Here is a 24,971-nt window from a genome sequence, read left to right as displayed (position 1 = left end):
TTTTAAATTGAAAATATCAAAATTTATAAATAATTGTTAAACATTCATGAAACTTTTGATAATAAAATTACAAGTTAATATTTTCACGCGAAAACGGAACTTTCGTGAACCACCATGGATTGTTCTCGTTTTAGCTAACTCATGTTTGGGAAAATGTTGTTATAATAGTTAGAGAAAGTTATTTAGGAGGTTCCTACAAATGTTTGAAGCGTAAAGTTTTTATAAAAATATTGAGATTCAAGTTGCGAATCACAACAATTTATTTGCAAAACATTTTCCACAAGAACGAGAGTTGTTACGATACTTCGGGTCGGCTTAATTTGTGACATAATTTACGAGGAAATTTGAAGTAAACCAATACGCGTAACGTAAATCGTTCTTAAAATGCTTAAAATTAAGTAGTGGAAAATATCTTGGGAAACTAAGATAATAAGGTTTGTATTTTGAAGTTTATTTAAAAATAAATAAGAGCCGATTGTCATGAGGAAGCAAAATAAATTTTTATGAGGATCAAAATAAAATTTTTGCTTATGAGGAAATTAAAATAAGTGAATTGAATGTCGAAATTTGTTATGAGGTATCGATATGAATGATGAATGTTGTTTTGGGAATAAAAATTTGCGTAATGAAAATTTTTACCAAGTTCGTTATTTAATATTGTGTAACGAAAATATCATGGTGAGTAAAATGACCGGCATTGTGAATCGAGAAATCAAAATAAACGATTTTTTTTTTTTTAAAAATAGAATTTATATGAGGTTTTGCTGAGGATTTCAAGACAAGTACAAGCTATAAGTTTGTGAATGTATTGAAAAAAATCAAGGCAAAACTATCATAAGAAATTTAAAACGAGGAAAATCGTGTAATGCAAATTTCATTTGTGAAAATTTATTATAAACCAAAAATTGCATAATGAAAGTTGTAATGAGAATAAATTTTGGTAATGAAAATTCTACCATGTGTATCATATAATATGGTGCAATTAAAATGTCGTGAGAAATTTAAATAATCAATATTGTGAAATGATAGTTCAAAATAAATAGGGTCGTTATAAAAATAAAACTTTTATGAAATCTTGTATGAGAACTTTAAAGACAATTTAAAATTTATATAATGGGAATTTACTTGAAAATTCAATGTGAGATTTATTATAAAACCTTTTTAATATGATGAAATTCATATGATAAGAATTTTGTTTATAAATAGTCTTAATGAACAAAGATTGTATATTAAAAATCATTATAAATAGTTCAAAATATTTTTAACTTACATTGAAGAGATCACAATAAAAGAAATTTTGTAATAAAAATCGTGGTGTGAAATCAAAATGAGAAAATTTATGTAGAAACTTTACCATGCGAAACCAAGATATAAAATAATTATTCTCAATGAAAAATAAAATTTATAAATAAGAACTTGTGATGAGAATTTATATGACAAATAAAAGGAAAAATTATTTAAATCCTTGAAATTTGTAAATAATGTCTTAAGATTTAAAGGCGGAAAAATTGTGCATGAACCACCATGACTTGACGTCCCGACGATAAATCTTAAATCAAAATGAGATAAAATGTAGAGTCGAACATGTGCACGAATCACCGCGTCTTTCATGTTTGCGACTCAAATCACGATAATAACAACCAATAAAATTTAGATACAACAAGATGTTAAAAACATTTATCCACGTATCACCGTGGCTTTTATGTCTTAACATCAAAATATAAGGAGGCAACTGGAACTCTTGCATTCGACAAATTAAAGTGGTCGTCTCATATGAGACAATCTTTAAGGAGATTTGAAACTACAGGATCTAAGTTAAGCTCGTGATCCATAAAACACAATAAAAACTAATGTTTTTGCGGTAAGGTAAGGATACCTTAGATTATTATGAGAGTGTGTGTATGTGTATATTTTGGAAATTAATGAAATAAATAAGCAAATAAATATATAAATGTAAATGAACAATCAAGTAGGGTAATACGTATAGCAACACGTATAAGGACCCTAAAGCAAAACTATGATAAGTCGTTACGTCTAACCGCATATCCTATAGTATTGGCTCTGATACCAATCTATCACACCCCGACCAAAGGCGGAACATGCCAGGGTGTAACGGATTGCCCATGAACAACAAGACACTATTAAAGTAACAATATTTAATCAAAGTATTAATTCCATTCAATCACCAAAGTAACACATCTCGTTCATACAAATAAACATCAAATACAAGAAATACATATTGTTCATTCTTCTAATAACCTAACGGTATCAAATAGAATAACGTCCTCAAATCTCCAAATCAACCAAGTAATAAACCTTTAACATTGCATAAAATAGAATTTGTCAAAACACATGTTGGTGAGCAATTTTATAGTTTGAACAATAAATATATAATAGGAAATTCCACAACTTGTATAAAAAACAATAAATAATAGCAACAATTTAGATAATGAAATCGTTAATAAGAATACATTAATGACACCTTTCTATAACGGGATGCCAAATAGACTCGGGTTTTTTTATAAAATCGTTAATAAGAATACATTAACGACACCTTTCTATAAGGGGATGCCAAATAGACTCAGGTTTTTTATGAAATCGTTAATAAGAATACATTAGTGACACATTTCTATAAGGGGATGCCATATATACTCAGATTTATGAATCAACCAACCAAAAACGGTAAACACATTAACAATTAAGCATGTACGCATATAACACCAAATCGAGCATTTACTTAAGTAAGGCATACAATAAAGTTTGTGATTTAAGACTCAAGTATAAAACATTTAGTTTGAATAGGTATGGAATATCACCCCCCCCCCCCCCAACTAAAGATGGAAAAACGGGGGATGAAAAGTACTAACTTCCAAGTAATAGACTTGATTGGTAAAATGACGAGTAACCGGAAGGATGAGGTTTAACGAGCAGAGCCTAGATGAAAGGAAGTCTTGTATTAGCAAGGTTGTCTAAAAAGTCTTTAAATAAAGTAAATGATAGGAAATACAATCAATTTAAAGTTTAAGGTTTAAAAAATGTAAATAATAAGGTGTAACAACTCGGGTTTTCAAACTTATACTTTTACTCGTTTCGGTTCAACGTTTGGGTTATTTTTCTTAAATAAATATAATTGCGTTTATCGAACTAAATTGATTTTTAGTTTAATATAATTATAACTTTTAGGTTTTGGCATATTTAGCCCAAAAATATAAACTTTTATTTCTCTTTGTATCATCCTTAAATTCAAGGTCCAAACTGAAAATATGTTATAACCCATATCTTCAAACTGGATATCTGTTTACCAAACCCTACCCATATTCATATTTCATGGACCCGAATCCAAATCAATTAACTTGGACCGCAATTCTCGGAAACGATATGGAAATCAAATCATGTATATTGTTAGTCTTCCTTTTTCGGCCTAACCGACGTTTATATTATGTTAATTAAATCTAAATTGAATCAGCAATCCGTAATGACCTAGCCGACCCTAAACCATCTTCGTTATACATATAAACGATTGGAAAACTCAATTAAACTTGCAGATATTAGCTATACATCATCGCCGCCCTAACCCCTATAATTTATTTTATTAACATTGCCGTGATATCGTGTTCTTGATGCTCATCTGGCCGGCCCAGTTCATGCTCAATTAACCCTCCTATAATCATCGTTACAGGTAATTAATCATACCATTTGAATCGTTTTTGAGTCTAGATCTAAAGCCCCATGGTTAATTAACTCAAAACATATCGGTTTGACCGATTTAGATTGTTAGGGTTTATGTTTTCATTCTGATCTGCTTCTGTTTGTTATATATAAATTTGATTCTGGTTTAAAAACAAGCTCAGCCCAGTTGGCTGGTGCAGCGAAGTTGAGAGTGTAGCACGGCTGGTCGCGGGTTCAAAGCCCCAGCCCGTCTGTTTTTGGCTTATTTTTAGTATTATTTTCTTAAAATCATTTAATAAGTAATTAATTAATTATATTGATTAAATAAAACTATTTTTATTAAAAATCGACCTCATAATACTCGTTTTCCTCGTGTCTTTCGTCCGTGTATGTATATGTAAACATATATAATTATGCAAAAAGATGAACTTTATATATATTTAATAAATTAATAATTTTTAAAAGATGTATTTTAGTTAAATAATATTTTTATATAATAAAGTATTATAAAACACTTTTAAACGGATGTAATGAATTAATAACATTATTAGAGATGTGTTTTATATGATCTTTGTATATACAATAAAGTACTTTGTTTATGATTTAACAAACTAGAAATTTTTCATATAATATCGTTATATAAAATAAAATATTTTATTATTAAAGAGAATATAATATGACTTAATAATAATTATAATTATCAAGCTCTCATGTCCGATTTAGTTTATTAACTTAGTATTTTCGTATCCTATCTTCCTTATTAGGCTTTAACGTTCGCGTGTGACTTTCCCGCATTCTCATTATCTTAATCATCTTTTGTTCGTCTATTGAGGTGAGTACCACATTCCTCTATTTTACCGCTTTCAATGTTTTGGGGACATATGCGTAAATATTTTTTTCATATATACTTATACACAAAACTGCAACTCTGTCTTATGTGTTAACAACTTATACCTTACTTGTTTATGTGCTTATTTTCTTTGTATGCTTTCGCATTCGGAGAGGTCCAACATAATCTCAGTCTAGTATGATCATACGCTAGTCGTTATAGCCTTTGTGCTTTTCGACATCTCAATTATACTTGCTCATTTGGTTAATTTGTTATTCTCATATGACTTGTTGCAGCTACGTATTTTGTCATATATACTATATGTACAATTAAACTGGTGTGTTGCTCACTCAACATGTATTGTTGACAAAACTTTATTTTATACGCATATGCAGGTTGGTGAAGACTTAGTGAAGAATTTAGCTAGAAAAATATTTTAATCAAGAAATTTAAAATTTGTATTGTTGTAGGAATTATGTACTTGTTTGTATTTGATTTATTTGATAATTGAATTCAATTAATAGATATTGTCATTTAAATATTGTGCATGATAGTAACCTTGAGAGCTGTGACAATCAGTTCGCGCCCCGACATTTCCGCCGTAGGTTGGGGTGTGACATAAGGTTTATAACTATAGTCCTTTAAAAATATAAGTTTGCTCGAAACCGGGTTAAAATATCTAGCCCTTAATTTTACTCAACCTATGTTAAGTAATAAGGTGGGTAAAAATGCAAGAATGCAAGTCCCTTTATAATATAGATACTAAAATGGGTTTTAACGAGTGTTCGGGTTGTTGGTTCGGGTCTTGGTGATTGGTCAAACCCAAAGTCAACTTTTCAAAATAATGAAATTTAAGAAGACTTAACCAAGTTTGTAGTTCTATTGTTTTAGAACTAACAACGTACGTTAAGCGAGTGTTCGGTTCGTCGGTCCAAACTTTGCTATAAGATCAAGTTGGATTCAACATTCTAAGTACTTTAACAAAATAATTAAAATCAGTTTATAATATATTTTTAAAGAAATATAGAAGTCTTGATAGCTAGAAACACACTTTTGTCTTAAGCGAGTGAAATCGGTTTAGTTCGGTTTTTATCTTGGAATAAGGTCAAGAATGGTTAAAACATGCCCAAACATTAAAGAACTTGTATAATAATTTATAAATGATGATACTTAAGTTTTACAACCAAAAGTCAACAATAAAGTCTTTAAACGAAAGTTCGGTTTTCGGTTCGGATCTTTTTTCATGTCAAGACCGAGGTTAGATCCTACAAACCCATAACCGTGGAACTTATAAAAATGATTTTAGAAACTTAAATATAACATAAAGCATGTTTATACAATTATTTAACAAAACTAGTAAACAAGTTCGGTTTACGGTTTGGAGCTATTTACGGTTAAACCGAGGCTAGTCTCTACAAATCCATAACCATGGAACTCAACAAATATGAAATACAAACTAAATTACTTAAACTTTAAGCAAGACTAGTAAGCATTAAAAGAAATATAGTATAATCAAGGACTATAATGAGTCATCCATGAAGCCTTGCCTTGTAGCGTATCACCTCACCCGACCATGGCTGGAGAAGGTGAAAGTCGAAGGTAAACAAGAGGTGCATATTATATATATGTTGTATCACAAGCTTCAATTACTAAGTAACAAAACAAAATTAAAGAATGGTTCTTGTTTGATTATTAAGAAACCTTGAAGAGATGAAGTTGTGTTCTTTGTTTGGGAGAGAAAAGATGAGAATGAACAAGGTGGAAATGAAAGAGATGAGCTTGTTTATATAGTGAAAGAGTAAGGGTTTAGGTATAATGATACTTTCAAGTGTTTACATGCAAATGGGTTGGTTAATTTGGTCAAACAAGGCATAAAACAACAAAAACGAGTTGGGAACACCTGCAGGCACCACTAGGTGTCGCGCGACCCCATGCCCTTTGGTGGCCGCACGGCGAGGTGCGCCTTAGGGGTGGGGTTGGTCTCCAACTTTGGTCATCTGGCGATTTGAGTCCCTGAAGTTCGTTTCGAGTTGTTTTGAGCATTAAAGAAGCATTTTAAAGGCCGTAAAAGGTGTGATCGTGATCCAACAACCGTGAAATGATTATGAAACATAAAATCTATCATTTAAATAATATCGAGGGGTTCGGGATACGAATCGGCTCGGTTTACAATACGAAGGAAAAAACGAATCGAATCGGAAAATGACAAATGTCACACTAACACTTGGTTGAAATCAGGGTTCTAAAGATGAGCTAACAAGGAGAGGCCAAGGTAACTGGGTCCCTACGGTCAGTTTTACCAGAAAACCTTAATGACGTCTAGTTAACTTTTAATTCTTGGTTGTTTATTCTAAGTACCCTAATAACTAAACACTTGGTTCATGTTTAAGCTACAAGGCTCGCTAAGGTTCAAGCTATTATAAACCTAGGAGAAAAGGATAATTCAACACTAAGGATAAAACAACTCAACTTGCAAACTTAACCTAGTCGACAGTAGGAAAAACCGCACGTGGTCTCGCAACGACTAGCCCAATCAACTAACTAGCAAGATAAGCCGACATCTAAGGTTTTGGTCTAAATCAAAGGTGGTTAATATAATGATTTTAATGATCTATGCAAGACAAACCCTAATTATACGTCTATCACAATCAATCAACACACAAAGTATTAACCAAACTATGTATTTAACGACTACACAAAACTAATTCATGCAATAATCAATCACACGGGGCTCATGAAACCTAAGATACATCTATGGCATCAGATATAAAAGGGATTAAATCACAAAATATGAACTTGACAATAGAAAAACAATCAACCACTTGTTAAGCACCCTAACCTAGTTTATTTTAACCGTTATACATCAAACCTAGGTGATTCAAACAAGTTTAGCCTATAATAATCATGGAGAAGCCGTAAATATGAATAATAATAATCACCATGGTCATTAGAAACTGAATAAATTAAACTCGTTTGGTTTCTTAAAAATATAAAACGAATCTTAAATCGTTAATAATTCACAAACCGACAAACAATGAATCAAACTACGAACTGAGACCTGCTCCGCCTAAGTTCTGCTCCCAAAAAGATTCTTGGACGGCTGGTAGGTACTCTCTTTCGTTCTAGGGTTTATATTATATATATAGATGATTTAAACTTGTAAAACAAGTTATAATACAAAACCCGGTCGGACCAGCTAGCTACGTGACAAAATAGACGGGTTAGGCTTTTGGGTAGCTGAGGGATCAGGTGGGGCACCACCATGCACGACAATGAGGCCTGACCTGGTCGCGTGTGGCGGCCAGGCCCCTTGGGTCTGCGTTTTTTGACTTCTGACTCGTTTATACTTCATCCGTGCATACCGGCTTCATCCAATCCCCGTTTTAGCTTATTTTTCTTCATTTAACTCGTTTTCTTGCTCTCTTCAACAAGGGACCTATAACATACGCAAACATGTAAATTTAAACAAGAACAATTGATATTCGTTAACGTTGAAACACAAAAATGACACAAAAACAAGCAGTGAAATATGTGTGTTCCACAACACATCAAAACTCTATCTCGATATAGAGTTTATCTTCGTTGAGAGATTACACTATAGTATTTGAGAGGTTCACTATCTTGACATAGTGAACATATTGGAGAGCATGAAGCTAGATACTTTGTTTAGCTAATGAAAAAGCTGATCACTTCCTTTAAAAAGTGAGATGATTGCATAGGTAATCACAACCATTTAAGGAGACGATAGTGAAGAAAAATCTTGACCGGTAGATTGGGGAGAGAACGTAGAGTGAATTAGTTAATATTCACTTAAACCTCTAAAAATCGGGTATGTCATGTCTATCTCTAAACTCTTTACTTATATTTTAACGAAGTCAGTATTTTGTAATTCAAACCGAATTACCCTTTTTCTTAGTTTTTTACACATGTGTTCATGTTTCTTAATATATGAACGAACGTAAATGAATTGACACCAAATAATTCACAAATGGTTTGTTGAGTGTTTCTTTTACAAACTTTTGCGATGTGAGTTTGATACAAGTAAAACAAAAACTACCTAAACCATCTACACACATAACACTACACTTTACAACAACACCAACAAGCTGAACAAACCAGCTAAAACACTAATTCCGACCACGTTCCGGCAAGCACCACTCATCAACTCCACCGGAAACAGACACTCGCCGGTCGACAAATTCTTGGTGGTAATCTTGGCTGCCCCGTTAAACTCGCAAGCCTCGACACTCTGCTGACTCATCTGAAAATACATATTAAACGCATACGACACATTCTCCCGTTCACTCAAACTACTACACGTGGATCCGGACGACAAACTCGTGCAATCACTCAAACTACAAGCAAACTGCAAATCACTCATAACCCTACTCAAATTCTTCATGTCATCATTCAACATGCACCGTTGGTTTTCCAAATACTTGACATCTTTACCGCCCACCGGCATCCTTTCATTCCCTTCACCGGAGAAGTCGATAGGGAACTTAGGCTGCCCGTCGTACCTGAATATCCCCCAGTGCCGTTCGAAGTAACCCGGGGCAATGCTCTTTTTGTTGTCGTCGGTTAAGCTGAACAGATAAACTTCTATGTAACCCGGGTGCAATGGTGTCCCTTTATTGCTTGCTAACTTTTTTAACAACCCATGGTAGAACTTTTGTGCCATTTTGATGTTCGCTTGTTTATGTCCGTTTGTGGGCCACCCGATCTCGCCCACAATGATTTTAATGTCGTTGACACCCGCTTTCTTAAGCGAGTACGTTAGCGTGTCGAGGTTGGCGGCGAACATGTTGGTGTAGCGTATGTTTTGGTCCTGGACGCCTCTGCCGCTGCCTTCGAAGGAGGCGAATTCTATCGGGAAATCTTCGTTCTCGTAGAGGCTAAGGAAAGGGTAGATGTTGACCATGAACGGGCAGTTGTGTTGGTCTAGGAATCTTGATATCTTGACCATGACGTCTCGGATTTCGGGACGGAAGTTGCCGGCTGAGGGGCCCGCGGTACCGGAGTCGTAGACGTCGGCGTTTTGAGGGATGGTGGCTTTGATTTTGTGGCCTAGACCGGCTTTGTTGAGAGCTTTTTGTACGTTTTTGAGGTCTGGGAATATGGTTTTCTCAAAGGCTCCTTTGTATGCTTTTAAAAATGGCTCGTTACCAACTGCTATATACCTGCAGTATTAATTAATTAATTAGTTTATTTTCATCATCATATATATAGCTAAATTTATATGCACATGCATGTACAAATGTATGTATGTATATGTTGGCCTTACTTGATGTTAACACCGCCATGATCACGCAAATGGTCGCTAACATTTTCTTTGATATAATCCTCGACGGCGCCAAAATCATCGCTAAATTCTTTTAGATTAAGGTTAGGGATACCGAGCATGACTTCGATACCCGTCCCGGCAAAATGACCGACGGTCCAATGGTCGGAATCGAAAAGCTTCACCTTCTTAATCTTATTATCTTTAAGAATCTGAACGATATATTTAGGGTCCAGAGGTGTGGAAGCCTGAGTACCCCAATTCACGCCTAAACAATGGACACACTTGGTGGCTAAAAACATGTGATCAATATCAACACCATGGTTCGATAGGGTGCACCAAATGATCGTTAAAATGGTTTGCACCCTAGGAGCTATAAGAAACGTGGATTACACAACACAAGGGGTTGGAGACAATGATATATTGATTGTATTTTTTGTATTATTATTTTTGGGGTGGGGGGGGGGGGGGGGGTTAGAGAGACGTAGATTGTTATGGTGAGATTTTCTTTGGGTATTTCATTTGGGGTGGAATGACAGGCTTGGTTTCAAATTCTTTTTGGCAGATAGATTTCAATCAAAAACTTCTTTCTAAATTTAGTATGTCTACATTACCTTCAAACCGATTACCCTTCAAATGCGGTTAAAATTCCCTTAATTATGCGTTGAGCCCAACAACATGTTAAGTTTATAACTTAATTACAGTCCCTTTATATCACCCCTCAAACCTGTTTACAATTTTATATGACCTATTTACAACTTCTTTGACTCAATTAGATAATCGGATAAATTAATGGGTCGTACTTACATTGTTGGTATGAACATATGTGAATAGCAAAAATAATATCAAATCTAGTTAGTAGAAAGCATTCAGGAATGTTTTAAGAATAGAAGAGTCCAAAAGGTTTCAATAATGTTAAAAGGCTACATTAAGTTAGCATATAACAATAAAATGTAACTGAAGATCAAGGAATTGATGCTACAAAATATAGTTTTTAAATGGCTTATAATATAGATTTAAAAGGCTTATAGCCTAGCAATATCAAAATATGTAGTAAGGTTGTTTATTATCAGGTGGTTGAGGGTTCACCACTGTTCAAAAGAACATCAATAAACCTAGCTAGAAAACACAAATTTACTTCCATATGATTATCAAATTATATTAGAAGACAATAAACTTGTAACTAAACATATCAAACATCAAAAAACCAAAGGTGAAGCACTGATAAACAACCACAATATAATACATAATTCATCAACAACGTTCTCATTACTATGGTAACAATTGTCAAATATTAAAAAAAAAACTCACATCTCACAAGCACAATGACCAAAAATAAACTGAAGCCAAACGTACTAGGTTACAACACGAGTAAAATAAATCAAAGCTATACGTTGAAATCTACAAAACAGAACGATCACAAATCTTTCAAAAAGAATATATACAAACAGGGCTTGATGGTATGTTACTTGTTTGACCATTGAAATTCTATTTCCAAATTCCTTGAGGCCCCGCTTTTGCTCTCGGGCAGCAAAGTGTACTCGCCTGCCACTGCCCCCAACATCACGACTCGGTCAATCTGTATCGTTACTTTGCCAAACGAACTCTGCACGTTTTATAAAAATTGTTAGCTTATGAGTGACTTGATTTGTATGCTTCATCTCTAACGAGTGAAACACAATAAAAGTTATGCCATAAAGGAAACAGGTTAAAACAGAAAAAACAAAATTATGATTAGGGGTGTGCATGAAACTAAAATAACCAAAATATCCAAACCCAAAAAAAACAACGGTGTGGTTTTCCTGTTTTTGCACATGTGATTAAAACCAAAAAAACGAACAGGACCAAATTTATGGACTTTTATTTTTTATTTTGTTTTTTTATAAAAAATTAATAAATAGCGTAACCGATATTTCTAGCTCAAATGTATAATAATCAATTAATTATTAACTAACAAAAACATTTAGACCTAAATTTATAATTTTGGGCCTTTTTTTCCCAGCCAAAAAATTTGAAGTCGAAATAGCAAGAAAAAAAACGAAAACTTGAAACCGGAATAACCAAAACCGGGCGTTGTCAAAACCAAAATGTGTTAGGTTTTAGACCAAAACCAACCCAAACCAACCAATGCACACCCCTAATTATGATTGTAATATGAAATATTATGCAATCATATGACAATTTTTATTGATCTCGGTTTTTTTCAAGCTAGCTTATGTTGAAACTCTTACCTTCCCCATCTTGCTTTTATTTTTGCATGAGATATGTAACTTCTGGCCTTTGGGAGGACTTTCAAAGGACCAAATAAAGCTCTCATCCCACTCGGGATTAGGGCCTGTTGAGACAACCTGAAAAACAAATATGCGATACTAGTGTCAGTTAAAAAGTTGGTGATAAAGGGTTAAGTATTTGGTTTTGGAATGTATTGAAAACAGGGATTCTAAGGTTTCCTTGTAATATCTATAAGTTTTAAGGTATTCAGTGATGCAATTCAGTATTTCATTATCTTACATCTAGATCATACCTTGGTTTGCCTTGATGGAGTGTTCCCGAGTGTAAGTTTACAGTAAGCACTCGGGTTTCCAACCGACTGTCTCATATTATTTCCACGTTTAATTATTACAGTTAATGTCCCAGGTAAACACTGCAACAAAAGCTCAGCTTTTTCTTGAAACCGAGGTGGGCCCGATTGGATCAAGTACTGCAACAAGGGTATTGCATCTGCAGCAGCATTTGATTGGGATCTGGACACGTCTGCAGGGCATGCAGACCAAGCTTGCCTCAGAAGAAATAATGCATCCAATGCAGCTTCTTGTGTTGCTTCTGATCCGGTTTTGAGTGATGTCAGCAAGTGTGGAATGCTTAAGGTTGCGGGTTCTGTGGCTCTTAACCGTGGGAAGTTTCCAAAAAGTGCATTTAGGGCTTTTAAATACTCCTCGTTCACAGTTCCTGTTGCCCATAAATCCTTTTCGATAGCAGCTGCGCCACCATTTGGTAACAAGAGATTAAATTATTTCACAGGATATTACATGCTTTACAAATTTTGTAATTTGGTACTCAAGTTATACATAGTTTACATGGTTCATATTACAGTTATTACTTTTGCATGATGATCAAAATTTATATGTTTTTACATGAATTGTTAGTTTTATTTTAACCACTGATACAATGCTCACCTGCTTCTAAATTATTAATACTTTTAAAGTTAACTTCTATTATGCTGCTATTTGTTTTGACAGTGCATAAACTACCGAAACAAATCTCTTGCTCTCTACTACTAGTCTACTAGATCTTTTATATTGGAATTGCTAGAGAAACGGTGTGCATGAAACCGGAAAAGGTTATCCGTAACTGACATAACCGAACCCAAGCAAAAATCGACAGTTTGGTTTTGAGTTTACAGAAAAAACAAACTTTCAGTTCGGCTTCGGTTTTGCATGCAACTAAAATAAAAAAACTGAACAGAATTTATGATTTTTAATTTTTTATTATGAGTGTAAAGTAATATATAGAATTTCATAAATAGTGTAACCCTAATATTTTAGTCCAAATGTATAATAATCAATTAATCATTAACTAACAATAAGATTTAGACGCAAAGTTTTAGGGCCAAATTCATTATTTTGTGCCATTTTGGGGCAAAAATTTCAAACCCAGACAATAAAACCAAAACAACCGAAACCAGATGGTTTTAAGAAAACTCCAAAATTGAATATTCGGTTTCTGGTTTAGTTTGAGATACTATATAGAAAAAACTTCTTTGACTATTTGCAAATGTAGTGCTAACTAAAACATAATTATAATGTAATTTCAGTGTAAATATGGGGAAAAAACTGTAATGAAGTAAAATTTATGATCTAGTTTACCAGTTATAGCTCTGACTGTCTCGCTAGAGGCATACTCTTGGATCGTATTGTTAGAAAACAGAAGCTTAATAAACATTGCTGACTGGACTGATGTATCTGTATCACTTGAACCAATCAGATCAAGTACAACTTGGACCCCACCAGCTTCTGCAACTGCACGTTTATTTGACCGACTATACATTACAAGATTCTGCAGAGCACAAATAGCCACAACTTTCATTTCTTCTGAAGGTTGATCCTCAAGCACATTCACCAAAGCACGACACGCTGAAACCGCATCAGCTGATCGTGCCAGTGTCTCGTTTTGAAATAAATCTCCAAGAGCTAGAGTTGCTAATAATCTAGCCTGTTGAGCTTGAGTTTGCGGGTCCAAAAGGTACTGTGAAAGTGGTAAGATAGCTAACTTGGTTGCTTTAGTTTCTCTGATCTTAACATTGTTTAATAGAACTTCCAACAACCTTGCAGCAGTTTCCTCACATTGATGACACCTCAGCAGTTCCAAAAGAGCCTCAATTGCACCACTTTCGGCCATGGCTACTGAGCTACTGGAATCATCACTTTCGAGTACTAGAAGAGCGTTTAAAGCACCGATAACCGTGGCTTCAGAACCTGAACGAAGTAACCGTACCAACACTGCAATGGGTACTTCTAGATAAAACTCAGAACTGAACTGTAGAATACTAGATAAAACAGCAGCAGCAGACTCCCATAATGTGTGAGGAAGAGAAGGATCAGCAAGTAATATGACTTTTGACAGCTCAGCAACGCCCCCCTCTTTTGCAATCTCATTAGGCCACGTCACTGCAATGCTGACAAGAGCCTTCACAGCTCGTTGCTGCAAAATGGGAATACCAGAACCGAGAACACGCATTAACGGGCCAATTACTTGCTGTGAAATAGGATCTTTCTGGTAATGTTCTTCTAGAAGCAGATGAGATAAAAGCTCGGCTGATAACTGCTGAACAGCTGGAGCAGGTGAATCAAGCAATGGGATGAGCGGTTCAATGGCTTGGTGAGAAGTCAAAGAATAGTCGGCACGACACTGTGGATGCTCCAAGATGTTGACCAGAACCTGCAAAGCACTATGTTGACCATCAGGTCCGAACTCTGGCTTAGTCAGCAACATGAAAAGCGGTTCAACTACTTTTGCAGCAGATGGACCTTTTGCTATAGTAGCATTGTTGGTTAGTATTCTAAGCAATTCGGCAAACGCAGCACAAAGGAAATCCGGTGGTCCTTCATGTAGGATATCAAGTACACTCTCAATCACACCAGCTTTCACCATTTCCATCTTACACGAAGGTCTATCTTTTCCTAATTTAACAAGAGCTCTAGAACTTGCTTCATGAAGCATATAGTTTCTGCCATAGAGTAACCCTACAAGAGGTATTATTGCACCGTGTGCAGCAACTAACTCTGCCAAATTTTCATCGTCCACGAGTCTTTCGAGTGCGCGTACAACCGAATGCTGAGCTGGACTTAACTCAGACACAAGCAGCGAGATCAATGGTTCCACACACCGAGCAGCAGCAATGGTGGATCTGATTCTTGTATTTCCAAAAAGTACACAACACAACTCTGCAGCATCACCTTTCAAGTCCATTGAACAATTAGAAGAAAGAATCCTACAAAGAACATCAACCGCGTTCATTTCAACATCTGCAACAGCAAGAGCTCCTGACGGATTATCACTCAACAGTCTAACTAATGCAGCAATAGCAGCATGTTGTTCTTTCTCCAACCCAGTATTTAAAACTTCCACCAATGGTTGAACCGCTTGTCTAGCAGAATCTGCATTTCTAATATGGTCAGCACAAAACACGTTCTCGAGTGCTTTAGCAGCACTATACCTGGCACCCCTTCCACCCATTCTTAGCACAGCTATGAGCTGACTCACAGCACCAAATGCTGACTCATGTCTCCTTATTTCAGCAGTGCTAAACAGGATACCAAGTAAATCAGTAGCAGCTCCCTCTGCAGCTTCTTGTGGGCCCAGTGAAAGATACCTTGTTAGTGCTTCTAAAGCACCGGACTCAACCATAACCATCGTATTTGAAGAGCAGTCGTTTCCGAGCTGAATTAGTAGCCCAAGTGCCAAATACGGTGCACCTGGACGGTCAGGAATGGGTTTGAGTAGATCAACAAGAGCTGGTATTGCCTTTCTAGAAGTAGCACCGACCCTAATATCATCAACTCTGAATAACCTTTCAAGAGCAGTCTGCTCAGGGTAAGGAACCAAAGAAAACTCTTCTGATAACTCTAGAAGATCATGTATATCAGCATCAGCACATCCAAGAAGTGAAATGAGACCGACTGCGGCTCCTGAGTTGGCAACTGACAAAAGGGTTCCTCTGCTTCCGTTGCTGACTAGGCTTGCGGTAGCTTGTGCTGCGAAATACCTGTTGGCTGGCTCCTCTGACCTCAATAAATTAGCAAGGGTCGGTATGGCTTTAATTGTCGCATTTGCACGTATGATGTCTCTGTCTTGAAACAAAATCGCCAGAAGTAGTGCACATATCCAGATGCTATTATCCTCATTACCGTCAAACTGCATGAAAAACAATTATTAAACATTCATGGTACAAATAGTTGAGTATCAAACATTAGGCAATGTGGATTTGCCAAAGATGCATAGGAATAGGCCTGTCAATGAACCAAACGAACATGAACGGGACATGCACGTGTCCGTTCGCTTAACAAACGATCGAACACGAACGAAGTTTTTTTGTTCGTGTTTGTTCGTTAAGACAAAAAAAACGTGTTCATTTTCGTTTATTACAGTATAAACGAACATTTCATGAACGCAAACGAATATAATTGAAGACAGGTGAATGAATATAACTAAAGACAGATGAACGAACATAACTTTCCCAGCACCAACTAAAAGTAAACGTAAGCATCAGTATGATGGGTCAAAATGATAAATAAATCTAGACTAAAATGTACTGGGTGATGTTTAAATTCATACAGCTAGACTAAATTGTAATGGGCCTAATAAATTAAATTAATATATAATTGAACAAACTTAAACAAATGTAAAGTAAGAAACATAAACGCATATAAACGAACGTTCACGAGCATAAATGAATGAATGAGACATGTATTCACTTCAGTTCATATAACTAAATGAACAAAAATTTTGTTCACATTCGTTTGTTTATTAAACAAAAAAAAATAAACAAACTTCTCACCAAACGCTTCACTGAACGTTTGGTTCGTTTACAGGTTAACACAGGAATGAGAGCAATGTATGCTAAAAGTATGCATTATGTAAAAAATCTGGAAGGGTTGGAATATAAACTAAAAAAACATCAAGAAATTTGATTACAATTTGAATCACACAAAATTAACAAACTTTAGGTTGTACCTGACCATACTGCAACAAACACTGAGAGATCCTCTCAGTGAGGATTTCTACAGCTCCAGCCTCCACAATTTCAACTTTACTTTTGTCATCATAACTAGCAATAGCAGATAGTAGCCATATAGCAATATTAGTGCCATATATAACTGACGTACTGGTCTCTTTTTCACCAGCCATTGCTTCTTCAGAACCTCTGTAGATACTAACAAAACTTTTATCCTCCATATCTCCCAAATGAGAACCTTTTGGCAAAGTTAGCATTGAAACAAGTGACCGAATTAGACGCGTATGCAGTTGTACTTCATGGAGATTCTCAACAACACTTTGAATATTGACTTTTGTAGCACAAACAAGAAGTGCAGTTCCACCAGTTTTCAAAGTTGGATTTGAAGAATGGATGACCCTATTTGCAATAGATGAAATGCAACCAGAACTACTTGTGATTGAGTTTCCAAGAACTACACACTGTGAATGACAAAGCCTTGACAATATTTCTATCGCCTTGTCTTGTAATTGAGGAGTCGCGTCAGCAATGCATGACACGATGGGGCTTATGCTATCTGGATATTCAGCTAGAACTGTCCACGCAGGTTTGATGTGCCCAGATGAGCCTTTTAATCTTGACAAAATAGCGAGTGCATTTAGTGCCTCTGACATGGCAGCAGATCCACAATCAGTGGATTTGATGAAAGATACAAGTGCAAGAACCGTTCCACTGCGGTTCACATAGTCCGTTAAGGCGGAATCTGTTCGGCGTGAGTCAAGAAGCCGAGCAATTGCTGCTGCTGCGTGGGTCCTACCCGTTGCATTACCTTCACGTAGAATTCTAGTAGCAGGCACAATGAACACTTCAGGGACAACATTTTCTGAAACTTCAGAGTCCAACAAAAGGTTTGCTAATGCACATAGAGCCTGTTCTGCAACTTGGACAACTGATGAGTTGGCAAGTGTTAACAATGGAGTTAGTGCATCTCTAGCAACAGCTGCCATGTCACGGTTCTCTCTTATGGATAAAAATATTGCAGCAAGGCATCCAGAAGTTTCTGCCAATATGTACTCAGATTCAGAATTTAAGAGCTTCATCACAGAGTAAAGAGTCTTAACAGCAATGCTGCTTTCACGCAAGTCCTTTCGAGTATTAAAGATGCCAGCAAGAGCCGCTGCTGACTTGGCACGAGTCTCTTCTTTTGGAGAGTTTAAAATCTTGATAATTGTCTCGATTGCATCATTTGAAGCACTACCTTCACGCAATAAATCAGTAAGTGGGACCGCGGAAAGCAAACTTTTTAAAGCATCCAGAACATAAACCTTAGATTCTGGAAGATCACTGGTTAGCAATGCATTAAGTTGACTTATAGTTGCCGTATCTGTTTTGTGAATCAAGTGGTTTAAAGTCTTTGAAGCAATCTCTTTCCCATTTGACGTTCCGTTTTTTAATAGCCACAACAAAGAAGGAACAGCATCAGCACTCTCAACACATTCTCGTATGTCTTCACTGTGATTACAGAGATTCCCAAGAATTGTTGCAGAATCTTCTTTAGCTTTTGCAGATCCGGTTTCAAGAATTTGAACAAGTGGCGGTATGCCACCAGCAGCAGTGATGGCCCACTTGCTGTCATCATTCTCATTGGACAAAAGACAAAGCAATGCAACAGCACACTCCTGTTGCTGCTCTGATGAAAGCCCAAGAAGAGAAATCAACATCTGAATTCCCTCTCGACCCTGAAGAGCGTACCACAAACTACCTTCATTTTTGCAGAGGATAAGTAGAGATTTTATCAACTCATCCTGAACTTCATTAGTTGCCATTGTGATTAAACCAACCAACAAACGTTTCGAGTCAGCATTAGCAAGTCTGCTTGAGAGTATAGGGTTTCCATACAAACTTGCAAGAGCTTCTATCGTGCGTTCTTGAACCAAAAAGGGTAAATTCGGTTTAAACTGCTTGATTAAAGTCAACTCAACATCTGTAGGATCCGATGCTTTACTAGATTCTGCTTTGACATCATAAATCATAAGAGCAGAAGCTAAAGCCCCTAATGTATCAGCTATCTGTGCAGGTGAAGTGCACGATTCAAGACTTTGACCAAGGCTCGAGATTACATAAGATAAACCTCCAGAAATATTAGCAAGAGCGCACATTGCATTTTCCTGTAAAGCTTGTGCATGCTCACCTTGCATAAATTCCTTTGAAGGAGCTATTGTAGCATTGATAAGAGAAGGAATACCATTAGAACTTGCAATCTCCTTTCTTGCTTCTTTGCACTGAGCTGAAAGGGATTTTAAAGCAGCTGCTGCTTGTGCTCTTACTGGAGCTTCATTACCAGGACCCAATAGCTTTAGAAGTAGTTTTGTAGCTTCAGCATCTATTATCCTATTACAAACAGATGCATCATCCATCATCATGGATGCCAGCAGGAAACAAACATTTGCTTGAGTGCTGGATTCTTCAGCTGTAAGTAGCTTTACAAGTATATCCTCTCCGCCAGCTTGGATTGTTGCGGACCAAAACCCCTCAGTGCTGCTGCAAAGGTTTCTTAAAGCTCCAGTCAACAAATCATCAACTAAATGTCCACCTTTGAACCCTTTTTCTAACTGCTTCCACAAAACTGGCACAACCCCTTCAGTGGAAAAGATTTTGGACCCAACATGATCTTTTGCTCCACCTTGAGAAACAGCATAAATGGTCTTTGCAGCTGCGATTCTTCCTTCTACTGAAGTTGACTTCAAAAGACCGAGAAGCGGAGGAATGCAGCCACCGAGCAATACTTTGACCCGTAGCTCGTTTTCCTTGCACAATGAGCCTAAAACAGTTGCTGCTTGCATCTTGACTCCAAGTGACCCTGATCTTAAAAGAGAGACTAATACTGGAACTGCTTGAGAATGAGAACCAACAGCACTAAATGCATTTGCACGCGTATCTATCAGCTCTAGTAACTGCTTTAAGTTATACTCTTTGTCTTGTGTAGATAATGAACTTTGTCGCAACTGCTCGATGCATTGGGCAACGCTTGCTAATGTCCCATCTGGATCCTCCATATTACTGCCACCTCTGCATGCAGAAAAGAGAACACTCAACAAATATACAGCTGGTCTATCATGGCCTCAATTTTTTAAAATTTAAAAAATCTTATATATAATACGCTGGAACCGTCACATTAAAAAAATGTGCAATTATTGGATGATGCATCAAACTGGTTGCAATGCATGTAGTCTACTCATCTATTAGCTAAAGTTTGGCAATTACATAAGAATTTTATAATCTTTCAGGAAAAATATATTCAATACCAAACTGAATATCAGCAAGGAAAATCTTAATTGGAAAATATTCAGTCAGTTACTTTTGCAAGGCCAATGTCTCACTTGTTAACCGTTACATATCAGAAAGTATACACCGGTACGTTAACTAAAACTAAAGTAAACATTACAAATAACCCATGCTTTACCACAAATAGTTTAAGAAGTGTATGCAAAAGATACTAAACAAAAGAAGCAACAAACTTCTGAAACTATTGGTCTGTATAATTAACACCAACAAGATTGTAAGGATTTTCATTACAGAAACTGTGGTCTGCAATAGAAATTTGGGACGTCATAAATTATATTATTCTCTGTTACAAAAAAGGTATTCTTTTGATTATGATTCAAACGAAATAGAGTTAATGACCACCTAGACTTATGAATTCAAAATATTGCAACTTAACACTCATATTCTGCATTAGCTATTTTTCTATCGTTCACATGCTTGCAAATTTAGCAATCTAAAGGTACACTTGACTAGATTATTCTGAACAAAAAGCATGACAATAAGGATGGAACCCCAAGTTAAGCCAGAAAAAAAAAGATGGAAAGGATAAAATGAATATACATTATGCATATGTATAACTAGCCACTTGCAAAAGGACACTCCATTTAGGGGATTTAAACAAGATGTGGATACATTCACTAGGAGAGAAAGAGACATGCATACTTGAATGAATAACTGGATACAACTAGGAACAAGTTACCTAACAAATTGCATGAAGTAATTAAACTGACCTTGAACCCATCTTTATGATTGATTGTGGAGTAGCAGGCTCTATGTCATGAGGTCTAGTATCCCCATTTCTATCCTGCATTTGGTGAAGTATCAATGAAATTGTCAAAAGTTGTAAGATATAACAAACCACTAGTAAACTTGTTTTTGCCCAGCCCCTTAACTTGAGATATTTCAAGCGATCTTAATATTTTTTTTTCCTTTAATATTCCATAGCAGCATAGCTCAGCAGTGTGAAGCACTTTAATATTTTTCAAATCAGTTTCAAAGCAGTCAAGTTTCAGTCTTGATATTCAATTGGTTAACATTATCTAGGTGCTAACGTTATAGCAGCAGAAAGAACAATAGGATACCATACATTAGGAACTAATAATATATATCATTTCTTCTCTAACGAACTGCCTTATTAAAAAAAAATAAAAGTAAGACTAGAGAGAATTCTGCAGTTATACCAAATCAGAAAGAAAGTACAACTTAATGTTAATATAGCATTCATAAGAATACAGTCTTCCTCTAAAATCACAAGAGGCATAGATAGATCAGCACAAAATAAGAGTGACTGAAGCTTTAACCATTTATCTCAACTTATTCCCAACCCTAATTATGTTGACAGCAACCAGAAGTTCAAACATCGCACTGAACGACTCACAGTAGGTAGCATTATTACTATTAAGTGATCTAGTAAACAGTTGAAAAAGTGGAGTAACTAAGTACCTGATCACTAGTGGCAAGACTACTGCCATTGCTGCTTGAAGAATACGCCCGACCTACAGCCGCCGCCATCTGGCTATAACAATAACAATAATAATAATAATCCGACTCTTACTTCAAATCGGATCCACATCCAATCATGTATCACAATCTGAATACCTGTGCCTGTGGAAATCGAATCACCAAATTAAAACTCATTAATTCCATTACAAAGTAACCTAATTTGATCCATAAAACATAAGATCAAGCGGAATTGGAATACCTGATTACACCTAGCTTAATTATCGAATTGAATCAATAAGAGCTAACAAATAATAATAATAATAATAATAATAATATAAATGAATGAAGAGAAGAGAAGAGAAATGCAAGGATAAGATCGTGTGGAATGAATACGAAGCAAATTGAAATGAATGCAGAGAATGTAGGCTGGAGGAATATTGGTGAGTATTGACTGAAACTAACTAACCTGCAGTGTCAGATTAGATCTGGTGTTTTTTTGCTCTTAACGGATTTGATGGATCGTAGCAGGTAAGTGACGATGAGATGAGAGAGAAAGAGTATATAATTATAATCACAGAAAGAAAGAAAGAAAGAAAGAAAGGGTTCGTTGCTTGCTTGGGGCATGTGGGGTTTTACTACCGGACACATGACACTTCACATCAACTTGCTGCTGTTAGAACAGCTTCACTAGTAAGGTTGTCTTGCTAATATTTATTTTATTATTATTATTATTATTATTATTATTATTATTGAAAATAAGGAAACACTTTTTGACATTTATTTTATAGAAAATTAACTAAATAGCCCTTTTGGAGAGAGAGAAAATGTAATCTAGCCTGTGAGATTTCAATTTTCAAAAATAGCCCATCAAATCCAACGTCCTCGTGAGTTTTTGATATTCCCTATTAGTTTTCGTGGACGAATCAAAATCTGCCATGTGTTTTTCATTCTCACCTACCACGCTAGTATTCATCCCAAATCTGTCTGAACGTTACTTTTGACATCAAATATAACCTGAAGAAAATCAACTTTAACGTGATGTTTCAAGTTGTTTTCATCGGCAACGTTAGTTTTCAAAAAAGATGGTTTTTGTGTTTTTTTTGAAATTCATCTCCAAAAATGAATTTCAAATGAATTTCGCCTTTTAAAAAAATCATTTTCATCATCCTCTTCATCCAACTCCAAGCTCTAATAATAGAGCGAGTGACCAGTCCCTGTCTTTGTTCTTGTAGAAAGCCATTAGATTTTGCAGATGATCATAACTAAAATGAATATCTATATCCACATGAATATTACGTATCTATCTATCTACCCAATAATATAAATCTTACTGGAAAGAGGTGCTATATCCCAATGCAAACCTTTCAACTTCGGCTTCAACACCGGCACCCGGCGGTGGCGGCATCGACACCGTCTTTTTACTTTCAGACACAACAGGCGATGATCCTGTCGGAGACAAGAACTTGTCCTCGGAGTCCGTGAAACAACAACACTCGTCTACGTTGTGTTGGTTATGATTATGATAAATATTTTGTTGGGGTAATGGCGGCAGTGGGTGGAGCTCCGGTGAACCCATGGTGGTGGTGGTGGTGGGTTGTAGTGGGTGCTTGGAGTTGAAGCAGTGGTGGTGGTTTGTCGGAGGTGGGGTGGTTGGCCGGAAACAGGCGGTGGCTGTCGGAGGATGGTGGTTTGTGGTGGTGGTTGTGGCGGTGTAAGAGGGTGGTGAGTATGGTGGAAATAATAAGAATGAAAATGAGAGTGTGAGTGAAAGGAATAGTATTTTTTTGGAAGTGTGTGATTTGGAAGAAGGTGATGATGGGAGGGTAATGGAGGTGATGTTTGCCGGAAAAGTGGGGATGGTAGTGGTGGTGGGGAAGAAGGGGTGGTTGTGAGGTTTACAATAGAAGAAGAAAATGAACTTTAATTGAAAATCGTCTCCGAAGTTGAAATTCATTTTTGGAGATGAATTTCAAAATAACTTTAAAACCCGTAATTTTGAAAACTCACGTTGCCGATGAAAACAGCTTGAAACATCACGTTAAAGTTGGTATTCTTCAGGTTATATTTGATGTCAAAAGTAACACTTCAGACAGATTTGGGACGAATACTAGCGTGGTAGGTGGGAATGGAAAACACATGGCAGATTTTGATTCGTCCACGAAAACTCACGGGGAATATCAAAAGCTCACGAGGACGTTAAATTTGGTGGGCTATTTTTGGAAATTGAAATCTCACGGGCTAGATTGTCTTTTCTCTCTCTTCAAAAGGGTTATTTAAGTAATTTTCTCTTTATTTTAAAGTAAAATGTCATTTTCGTCCCTAAATTTTGATAACTTTTACGAATTTCCTCAAAGGACCATTAAAGTTTCAAGACTTTTGTCAATTTCATCAAAATCATTAACTCTGTTCATTTCTTAAGGTTAAATGAGGTTTAATTACTAAAATACCCTTACTATCAGAATAGAAACAAAAAAAATTACTAATTTTCAACCCTTATATTATTTGTATCATCTTCAACATATTGAAGTTTGAAACCCTACAACTCACTTGAACCACCATTGGCCACCACATCTAGCATAGCACCGGCTCCGACCACCAAAATTGCCGCACACCTCCACCTTCACATAACGTGATCATCAGATCTAGAAAACTCCAGCCTACCCATACCAAACGGCTCAATCGTTGGCCAAAAGAACACCGCAAATTTTGGCTCAAATCCGGTGAAACACACTTCTTCGGTATACAAGAACACCGCAAAAAAACGACAGAGAAGGTTTTGAGATTCTGATGGCAAATCAAAATCTCAGCTATAGTTCCCGTTTAGCGGCGTTGGTTGATTTTAAAGAGGGGGAAGGAGAGTTGATGGTGGTTGATTTTCATATTGTAGTAGGGGTCTTAATAATAATTTTATAACATTTTTAACAAATTTATTTTGTGTTTTTTAAACTTGCTATTTTTTTTCCTTTTCACTAAACTATATAAAATATTTAGATAATTTGCTACCTAGCATTCCGGATGCATCGCTGTAAACCAACTCTTGAAACATGTGTATCCACTAGAGAACAATAACTATGTTTTTTTTAGAAACATAACTAAAACATCAAGGTTCTTATATAAGTAAGTGATTGATGCAATTATCTTTCATTAATGTAAACGCATTGTCTTTTATACATGATTGTATTAAATTTTATTGTATCTTAGTAATATTCATT

The 24,971-nt window shown here is 35.9% G+C and overlaps 1 protein-coding gene and 1 pseudogene across 1 annotated transcript; both read right to left on the bottom strand.

Annotated features, from left to right (window-relative positions):
- Window positions 1-8,409: 8,409 nt before the first annotated feature.
- LOC143583569 (glucan endo-1,3-beta-glucosidase 8 pseudogene) lies at window positions 8,410-10,081 on the bottom strand (annotated as a pseudogene).
- Window positions 10,082-10,972: 891 nt separating this feature from the next.
- On the bottom strand, window positions 10,973-22,129 carry LOC143583571 (protein CELLULOSE SYNTHASE INTERACTIVE 1-like). Its single transcript, XM_077065848.1, has 7 exons — window positions 21,760-22,129; window positions 21,048-21,121; window positions 17,013-20,061; window positions 13,646-16,193; window positions 12,304-12,758; window positions 12,011-12,127; window positions 10,973-11,385 (listed from the first exon to the last, which is right to left on the bottom strand). The coding sequence occupies exons 1-7, from the start codon at window positions 21,826-21,828 to the stop codon at window positions 11,245-11,247; spliced, it is 6,453 nt and encodes a 2,150-aa protein (XP_076921963.1). The 5' UTR covers window positions 21,829-22,129; the 3' UTR covers window positions 10,973-11,244.
- Between the last annotated feature and the right edge of the window lie 2,842 nt (window positions 22,130-24,971).

Source organism: Bidens hawaiensis, unplaced genomic scaffold, assembly GCF_021521415.1.
Source record: "Bidens hawaiensis isolate Kalapana, Puna unplaced genomic scaffold, B.hawaiensis_p1.1 tig00032456_1, whole genome shotgun sequence".
NCBI classification, from domain to species: Eukaryota; Viridiplantae; Streptophyta; class Magnoliopsida; order Asterales; family Asteraceae; genus Bidens; species Bidens hawaiensis.
The sequence above is the reverse complement of the archived record's forward strand: the minus strand, read 5'-3'. Positions and strand labels throughout refer to the sequence as shown.